This window comes from Panthera leo, chromosome A1 (genome assembly GCF_018350215.1).
Source record: "Panthera leo isolate Ple1 chromosome A1, P.leo_Ple1_pat1.1, whole genome shotgun sequence".
NCBI lineage: Eukaryota > Metazoa > Chordata > Mammalia > Carnivora > Felidae > Panthera > Panthera leo.
The window spans coordinates 12,034,153-12,043,839 of NC_056679.1; the positions used below are offsets into that span (position 1 = coordinate 12,034,153).

Genomic DNA, 9,687 nt, shown 5'->3' on the forward strand with positions numbered 1-9,687 from the left:
AACCCCTCAAATGCTCTTGACACATGAGGCCAGTGCCTGGCTAGGGGTCACATTGTTCTTGTCCTCTCTTCTCTTTGCAGCCATTAGGCTGGATGGGGTGGACGTCATTGGGTACACGGCCTGGTCCCTTATGGATGGCTTCGAATGGCACAGAGGTTACAGCATCAGGCGTGGACTCTTCTATGTTGACTTTCTAAGCCAGGATAAGAAACTGTTGCCGAAATCTTCAGCCTTGTTCTACCAAAAGCTGATAGAGAAAAATGGCTTCCCTCCTTTACCTGAAAATCAACCTCTAGAAGGGACATTTCCCTGTGACTTTGCTTGGGGAATTGTTGACAACTACATTCAAGTAAGTCAGCTGACAAAACCAATCAGCAGTCTCACCAAGCCCTATCGCTAGTAAGTAGTGCTTCCTTATTAGGTTGTCATGACACATTGTCCATTCTTTGGGCCAGACGTGATTCCTTAATGAGAACATTAAGGGCACAATTTGGAACATTGCACCCTTCTCTCCACAAATCTTCCTAGCTTCATCTTGCACTTTAAATCAGTCCCAAAGGAGGAACAGATTTAAAATATATGAATATTTAATATCTGAAAAGATAGTAAAACGATAAAAATACTCCCTTTTAATACAGTGGTTTTGGATGCTTTTTAAATAAGCAGTTGAGTTCTTCCATAACCAAGATAGGACAAACAACTTCAAATTTTCTGAGATCTCAGTGGAGCTGCTGAGTCTGAGGCAGGAACATTAGGCAGAGCCCTGCCGGGGCTTGGCTGCACCCTGTTGCAGAAGCATCTCAAGCGGTGAAAACTCTTGCTCCAATGGTTCACTGCTTGAAGTTTCATTTCTAGAACTAGTTATCGAAAGGGTAAGGAAGTTCTTCAAAATGGTCAACCAATATTTATGGAGCACTTACTATTTAGTTAATCCTCAGTATATTTTTAACTTCCCAGTTTTAAAGGAATTTGTTTTCTGGAGCTTGATGGACTATTTTAGGAGGCACTTATTGGGTGCTTAGCATGCACAAAGCCCTGTGTTCATTGCCGGGGATGCTCCGTTGAGGGGAGTGCACACTGGCATGGGTAAGATTGACCCCTGATTTCAAAGATGTCTACTGCTGGGCGCCTGGGAGGCTCAGTTGGTTAAGCATTTGACTTCGCTTCAGGTCATGATCTCACAGCTCGTGATTTAGAGTCCCGCATAGGGTAAGCTTGAGCCCCGCTTCAGGTGAACACAAGCCCTGCTTCAGGTGAGCCCCTCTTCTCTCTCTCTCTCTCTCTCTCTCTCTCTCTGCACCTCATGGGATTCTCTCTCTCTCCCTCTCTCTCTGCCCTCGCTTATTTGCAGCCTGTCTCAAAACAAAAACAAAAAACAAAAAAACAAACAAACACCTCATAGAGGTCTACTGAGGGAAAATGATTGATGTACAAATAATATAATAGAGTGCATGGGGCATGGTGTTAAGTGAGCAGGTGCTGGTGGGGTGTTGTTGAAAAGTCTGAGTGTGAAAATAGAAATCAAGACAGAGACATGGGCGCCTGGGCTGCTCAGCTGGTTAAGCATCCGAATCTTGATTTTGGTTCAGGTCGTGATCACTCAGGTCATGATCTCACAGTTCGTGAGTTCAAGCCTGTGTTGGGCTCCATGCTGACAGCACGAGCCTGCTTGGAACTCTCTCTCTCTCTCTGCCCTTCCACCACTTGCACACACACACACACACACTCCCTCTCTCTCAAAATAAATACATATTAAAATAAGAGAGACAAAGTGTGGTATCCATAGACAAGCAAAGGCATTTGGCACTTAGCATGCTGTCAGATGCTTCTAGCCAACTCACTGGTGCAGTAGGAGAGGAAAATCACTTTCCCTCTACCCTTCTGAGTTCTTTAATTATAGGGAAAATTAAAAACAGACTAAAAAGAGAAACACAAGCAGGAGTATATTAACATGTGTACCTGATATATACATGAGAGATACTCAGACAAAAATGAGTTAAGTCCTTGAGGTGACTTAGAATTCAGGCTTAAATACCAGCTTAATAGAAAAAGCTGGAAGCAGAGGTAGGATATATGTCTCTTAGGGAAGAATAAGCAATTTTTAGGAAAGATGGATGGGCCCTTAGAAGGATAGATGGGAGCCACAAGAGTTTCTAACAAAGTCTGTCTGGGTCTTATGGTGGCCTCTGGTCTCCTGTGACGTGACTCGATCTTCCCTGGGTGATGAAACTCCTGGGAGGGATTGATGAGAACAGAGTTCCTTCCAGAGCATCTGTCTTTAGGCAGGTAAGGGGAGTTCAGAGAAAGCCTTTCCCTGCATGTTATTATTTGAGTGCCTACAGCTCAAAATAGTATACCAGAGGGGCATATTTTGGGCTGGCAGGCCCTGAACTATGGTCACATTTTGGGGTGGCATATTCTGTTACCCTTCAGTTCAAAACAAGTATTTGGAAGAATGGTTGGATCTGAGGGAGGGTCTTTCAGTTGAGCTGGGTTGCTGTTTTCTTGTAAACATCAAATGGCAGTCCTTTATAAGGAAATAAATAACACATTCCTTCATACATTTTTTGCTGGGTTGTATTATTCTTATGTCTTCTGAAGACCTCAGTTTAAAAGACTTAGTTTTAAGGCACCTGGGTGGCTCAGTCAGTTAAGTTTCCAACTTCAGCTCAGGTCATGATCTCACGGGTTCGAGCCCTGTGTCAGTCTCTGTGCTGACAGCTCAGAGTCTGGAACCTGCTTCGGTTTCTGTGTCTCCCTCTCTCTCTCTGCCCCTCCCCTGATTGTGCATGCCCCTTCCCCCCCAAAATAAATAAACATTTAAGAAAAAACTAAGTTTTAAGTCTCAGTCTTAAATCCCTTCTTACATTTAAAAGGAGACTGAGGGACATGTATTAGCCAGGATGTCTGAGTGTAGCTCTGCCCTGTTGGGTTTGGGGTTTTCCGCCCTCTTTCTCTCTCCTCCCTCAGCCTCTGCTCCTACCTCCTTTTCCTAATTTCTCTCCTGCAAGTGGGAACCACAGTGGGCTTCAAACAGGGTCTGGAGGTGCAGAAGTGGCTGGTGAGATGGGCTCCCCATCCTTCCTCCCTCCCCTGTATTTCTGCTCTGGACAGGTTAGTCCCTGGTCTTTGTTCTCTCTCATGACCTTGTGCCAGGCCCGGCTCCCTGCCAGGCTCTGTGCCCTTGGTCACTGAGGGCTCATGCTCCGCCCTGATGTCTAATAGCAGGGCAGGTAGTTCCCGCTTCAGTTTTCCGCCAGCACCTCTGTGCAGGCAGCGTGAACTTGGGAGGGACTGGACATTGGAGGGAACTCCTTCCCTCCTGCTCTGCTCCCCACCCCAGGACTGTGTTTGCCTTGGGAACCGGTAAGTAGTGAGAAGGTTTTAAGAGGACCACCTATTTCCTCAAGAGAGCAGGGAAACTCTAGGCAGATGCAACAAGTATGGCAGGGAGGAGGAGGGCAGAGGGGGAGAGAACTGCTTTTTCTACCCCTCGGGGGCAGTTGTTTTCAAATCTGATCTGATGCCAACGAGACATTAGCCCCGGACCCTTCCCCTGAGGCTGCATTGCCATTTTACCTCATCACTTCCGGGGTTGTGGTGGTGGTGGTGGTTGGGGGGGGGGGGGGGTCTCTGTTCCTCCACCCACTGGAGCTCCCCAGTCTCTCCCACACCGAACCAGCCCAACACAAAACAACTCACTCTCAGACCCCCGGTGGGTAAAACTTCTCCAGAAGCTCTCTAGTGGGAAAAGGTTGCCACTGCTCTTTTGTTCTTCCTGCTTTTCACCTTGAGCTTGGCATTATTTTGGCAGGGCCACTTCCTGAGGGAACTTCCTAACCGACAAAGTAAAATTAGGGCAGTTCTGAGGAGTGTGTGCCTATGTTTTCATTTACAAGCTGGTCTCTCTACTTTTCGTACATTGAATTAAAGTCCTGAGAAGTAATTTTTAAACCATTGAAAGTTATCTTTTCCCTCCTGGCTGGTATTTCAGTGACTCCCAGGGTCACTGTCCCTGGACAACCACTAATGCTCACAGTCAATATAGGTACAGAACCTGCCACATGCTGGGGACATAAAGCCTGTTTAACATTGGCCACTAATAGGAGAAGGTTTCTTCCATGATAAAGGAAATATATACTTTATATCCATTTCTGAAAGGCTGCCCTTTATTTTTTCATTTTTTTATTAAGAAAAGTTGACAAATTAATAGAGGTTAGATAGAATTGTGCCTAAGTACTTATTTCTAAGCGTCCTGTAGTTTCAAGAAACAGATCCCCGCTTCCCCCCTCCCCCCAGAAATTGTACCTTAGTCTCTCATATTTATTTGCAGATGGACTGAATAAAACCTGTTGTTTTGGAAAAATTGTGGTAGAAAATGTATAAGTTTAGTCAACTCAGAGCTCTATAAAAATAAGCCAAAGAACTCCTTCAAGCTATGAACACTTTCACTTCAAAAGAGCATGCAAATATTTTCTCTTGCAAAGCTGAGGAAACAAGATTTGCGGGTGCATCACAGTGGAAAAATACTTCTCACAGCATTCCCACCCTACTAGGGGACACGCATGCGTGGGTGATCTGCAAGAGACGGTTCTCCAGAGGAAGCCATTTCCCTCTGACACGCTGGGTTTTTATTACTTTTCCTTTATAAACACAGCACTGACCCCTCCAGAGGAACAGCAACTCAGGCCCGCAAAATGCAACAAAACTTCTGCTAGAGGTCCCTAAACGGAGTTAGACCCCAGCTTGCATACAGAGGGTCAAACCAAGGGGCCTGTTTGAACAGGATTGTTTCTGAGGAGAAAACTGGTTCCATCAAGTGGTTCCTTGGGATGAACTTTCAGTTTGCATTTTCCTCCATGGTTTACACGTGGAGGGAGGATTTTATGATTTCAGTTTTACAACGCGTCTGCTCTTCCTCAATACTTATTTCCATTTTGGAGGCTTATGGATCAGATGATCGACAACCATTATTGTCATGATCATCACAGAAAAATAATGTAGACAAACTTAAAAACTATGTTAAAATAGCCCGATATGTGGAAATGACAACATCGTTCCTCATTACCACATTCTCTGTCACTTTTACCATCAGATTGAATTGGTTAAATCTGGTCTTTGACACTAAAGGCAATAAAAAGCAAGTCACTGGTTTTTAGCATGGTCTCTACCTACAGCAAACTTCAGTTTGGAACATGATTTTAAGAAGTACAATTTAGTTTAATTTTTTAAATTTTTTAAAATATAAAATATATATATAAATATATATAAATATAAATATAATATAATAAAAATAAATATAAATGTTTAATATAAATATATATTTATATATAATATATATAATAAATATATATATTTATTATATATATTATATATATAAATAAATATAAATAAAAATAAATATAAAAAATAAATATAAAATATATAAAATATAAAAGTTTTTAAAAACTTTTTAACGTTTATTTTGAGAAAGAGAAAGGGGGGGATGGGCAGAGAGAGAGAGGAAGAGACAGGGGATCCTAAGCAGGCTCTGTGCTGTCAGCGCAGAGCCTCTCACGGGGCTCGAACTCAGGAAACGTGAGATCATGACCTGAGCCGAAAAGTCCCACGCTTAACGGACTGAGCCACCCAGGCCCCCCCACGATTTAATTTTTTAGATACCATTCTGCATTTTCTGATGCTAACTCAGGTTTTAGGCTTTATCTTTTCATCCATTTTTTTTTTTTTAAATTTGGGAGTCTCATAATATTAGTAATTTTTTTTATATTAAAATGCAATCGTTCAAACATGCTTGCTTAACACAGACCCGAGGTGTGTGAGAAACATCATCTGAAATGATCAAGAGTTAGAGCTAGGGGTAAAACAAATATGCATCAAAGAGTGGAATGTTTTTTGTTTTTGTTTTTGTTTTCCAGGAACTTAACGACTTGGGAGGAATGGTTGAAATGGGTAGGGAGGCTCTATTTTTGCCCCTCTTGCTTGTTAGTTTCGCGGAAGGCATTGCGTGGAATTTCGTGAAGCTAACGCTTACTCCTCTGCTGGCAGGTGGACACCACTCTGTCTCAGTTTACCGACCCGAACGTTTACCTGTGGGACGTCCACCACAGTAAGAGGCTAATTAAGGTGGACGGGGTTGTGACCAAGAAGCGGAAGTCCTACTGCGTGGACTTTGCTGCCATCCGGCCCCAGATAGCCTTACTCCAGGAGATGCACGTTTCCCATTTTCACTTCTCCCTGGACTGGGCCTTGATCCTGCCGCTGGGCAACCAGTCGCAGGTGAACCACACGGTCCTCGACTACTACCGCTGCGTGGTCAGCGAGCTCGTGCGCGCCAACATCACCCCGGTGGTGGCGCTCTGGCGACCCGCGGCCCCGCACCAAGGGCTGCCGCGGCCCCTGGCCAAGCACGGAGCCTGGGAGAACCCCCACACCGCCTCGGCTTTTGCAGAGTACGCCCGGCTGTGCTTCAAGGATCTCGGCCACCACGTCAAGTTCTGGATCACGATGGGCGAGCCGTACACACGGAACATGACCTACAGCGCGGGGCACAATCTTCTGAAGGCTCACGCGTTGGCCTGGCGCGTGTACGATGAAAACTTTCGGGGCTCTCAGAAGGGGAAAATATCCATAGCCCTGCAGGCCGACTGGATAGAGCCGGCCTGCCCTTTCTCCCAAAAGGACAAAGAGGTGGCAGAGAGAGTTTTGGAATTTGACATTGGCTGGCTGGCCGAGCCCATTTTCGGCTCTGGGGATTATCCGCGTGTGATGAGGGACTGGCTCACGCAGAGAAACAATTTCCTTCTACCTTATTTCACTGAAGATGAAAAAAAGCTGATCCGGGGTTCCTTCGACTTTCTGGCTGTAAGCCATTACACCACCATCCTCGTCGACTGGGAAAAAGAAGATCCAATGAAATACAACGATTACCTGGAGGTGCAGGAAATGACCGACATCACGTGGCTCAACTCCCCCAGTCAGGTGGCAGTAGTGCCCTGGGGCTTACGCAAAATTCTCAACTGGCTGAAGTTGAAGTACGGAGACCTCCCCATGTATATAATATCCAACGGCATAGACGATGATCCGCAGGCAGCGCAAGACAAGCTGAGGGTGTATTACATGCAAAATTATGTAAATGAAGCTCTGAAAGGTAAGGAGCCCCGGAAACAGCAGCCCCTCGAAGCGTATGTCACGCGAGGGCGTGGTACTCCATAGGCACCCTCAAACGAATACACCCACTGTCGCCTGGGAAGCAAAGTGCCTGCTATCCATTCCTTGCCACACTGAAAAAGTCCAAGAGAGAGTATTTTCCCTTCAGGATAATGGAGTTTAGCTAAAAGTCGAAGACCCTAGGCTGGGGGCGGTGGGGGGGGGGGGGGGGGGGGGGCGGGGGATGCCTAGCACCTGCTGGGGCCTGTAAAAGCATGGACTTTCTTGTCCCCCATTTCAGACGGCTTCACAGCAGTCTTACCTCCTTCATCGTGCATGAAGATTTAACCCAAGTACATCATAGTAGGTTTACTTATGTAAAACCTTCTACGTTAACTGTAGCTCAGTGTTTGTCCTCGCATGAAGGAAGCCTGTTGTGATCAAACTTAATTTAGTTTTATTAAATAGTATTGAAATTTTCTCCGATGCACCAAGGCTGTGTAAAAGTGAAGTGCTGCGTGCAAAAAAATTTAATAACTATTCTGTCCTTTTGTTTTTCTAGCCTACATATTGGATGGTGTCAATCTTTGTGGATACTTTGCTTATTCATTCAATGATCGCACAGCTCCAAAGTTTGGCTTCTATCATTATGCTGCAAATCAGTTTGAGCCCAAACCGTCCATGAAACATTATCGGAAAATGATTGACAACAATGGCTTCTCGGGTCCTGAAACTCTGGGGAGATTTTGTCCAGAAGAATTGACCCTGTGCACCGAATGCGGCTTTTTTCATACCCGCAAATCTTTACTGGCTTTCATAGCTTTCCTACTTTTTGCTTTTATTATTTCTCTTTCTCTGATTTTTTACTACTCTAAGAAAGGCAAAAGAAGTTACAAGTAGTCCTGACCTTTTTCCTATTCATTTACTTTGAAATGATTATGGACACACATCAGCTGTTCACCATTTGCACTTCTCAGTGTCTTAAGACTGGATTTCACTTATCTGACTTCTAGAAAAAAATGTGTGGCGTATGACAGAGGTATGGAAGTGAGCATAGGTGATTGTAAAATACTGAATAATGTGAATAGTGCCTGGATTTGTTCTTTCTTGGAGGATGATCAAAAACGGTTAGGGGCCATCATCTCTGCAACACATTCTGTAACAAATGTATGGGAAGTGGGACCCATTCTGGAACATTTTTATAGAAATGGAATAACAAGATCAGTGCCCGTTCCTAAATTATCTTGAAGTAAAACAAATGTGGAAATAAAAAGTTAAGTCCCAAATAACCATCTCTAAACTTCCATGATATGCCTAATGGTCTCTGTTGGACCCAGTTTCCCTTGAAAAAGAAATGGTAGAATATTAGAGACATGACAGAGGGCCCTAGGCTAGAACGTTCCTTTTAAAAGCAGTGTTTCTATCAAATGCTGCTAATATTAATTTACATATCTGGTTAATGATGTACTTAGCAGAGCAAATTGTAGAATTTTATTTTATGTGACTTTCAAGGCGCTTTTCAGGCCCTGGGGTCCTTGAGGGCTTTGTGTCACTGGGGCCTTGTCAAGGGTCTGTACATAGAGGGCTTTAAATATGTGCAGAAAAATAAATATGAATCATGAGATGTCGGACTCTTCAGGAAGCATAAACTGATCGTGCAATTCATTATACTGCGTGGCGAGGAGGAAAGGAGGAAAAAGGGCATATTATGAGCAACAGTATGATTAATTTGATTAGAAACCCTTTGATTTTAGAGCACTCCTTTCCATGAATGATGTGACCTTTCCTGAGTGAACAAGAACGAAATAATCACTCATCCTATGAAGAGTGACTTCACTTGCTGTTCTTTAGAAAGTGCCCTGATTTCTTTGAATCGAGTTTTTAAAAATTCTTACTAGGTTCGCATTTGGTCTGATAACACTGGAAGATTTATTTCTGTGATCGCTGAGGTTTATTTTCTATTTTTGCTGCACCTTCTGTGGAACTAGCTTTGAAGTAGTTTTGCTTTGAACTTTCACACTGAAACATGCTACTGATTTCTAGAAAGGGCTAATGAGGTCTTATCTTTTAATGCCCCTTAAACAAGTTTTGCTGATTTTCAGACAGGGGTCTTTCTATGACACTGGAGTTGTGGACGATCATAATGTTTGTTTTATAGATAAGCCAGTATCGTATCAGGCAAGGTAAACCACTATCGTAGCAGGCATAACTAATCTTGCCGACACAGGGTTATAGTGTATAATAAAATGTTGTACTGTATTATGTATCATCTTTAGAGGTGGTATGATTTTTTTCCATGAAAGATAAGCTTTTGTTGGTATTCTTTTAAAAATGGGACTTATTATTAAAATTAGAAACTAGAGAACAATAGTTTCTCTTATGTATATATATTTTTCTGATTATAAGAGTAATATATGTTCATTGTAAAAAAATTTTAAAAACACAGAAACTCTACGTAAAGAGAGAAAATTACCTGTCATCGCACCCAGGTAGTCACTATTACCGTAGCCTGTGTATTTTATTTTACATAATTAGAGCCAG

At 43.4% G+C, this 9,687-nt stretch overlaps 1 protein-coding gene across 1 annotated transcript in view; it reads left to right on the top strand.

Annotated features, from left to right (window-relative positions):
• The window catches only part of KL (klotho), a 47,406-nt gene extending 37,928 nt beyond the window's left edge, over positions 1–9,478 (top strand). The window contains exons 3-5 of the mRNA XM_042950508.1: positions 81–349; positions 6,046–7,147; positions 7,709–9,478. Of these exons, the coding sequence (XP_042806442.1) occupies positions 81–349; positions 6,046–7,147; positions 7,709–8,046 (1,709 nt within the window). The 3' untranslated portion in view covers positions 8,047–9,478. The remainder of the gene's footprint in view (positions 1–80; positions 350–6,045; positions 7,148–7,708) is intronic.
• Positions 9,479–9,687: the final 209 nt, after the last annotated feature.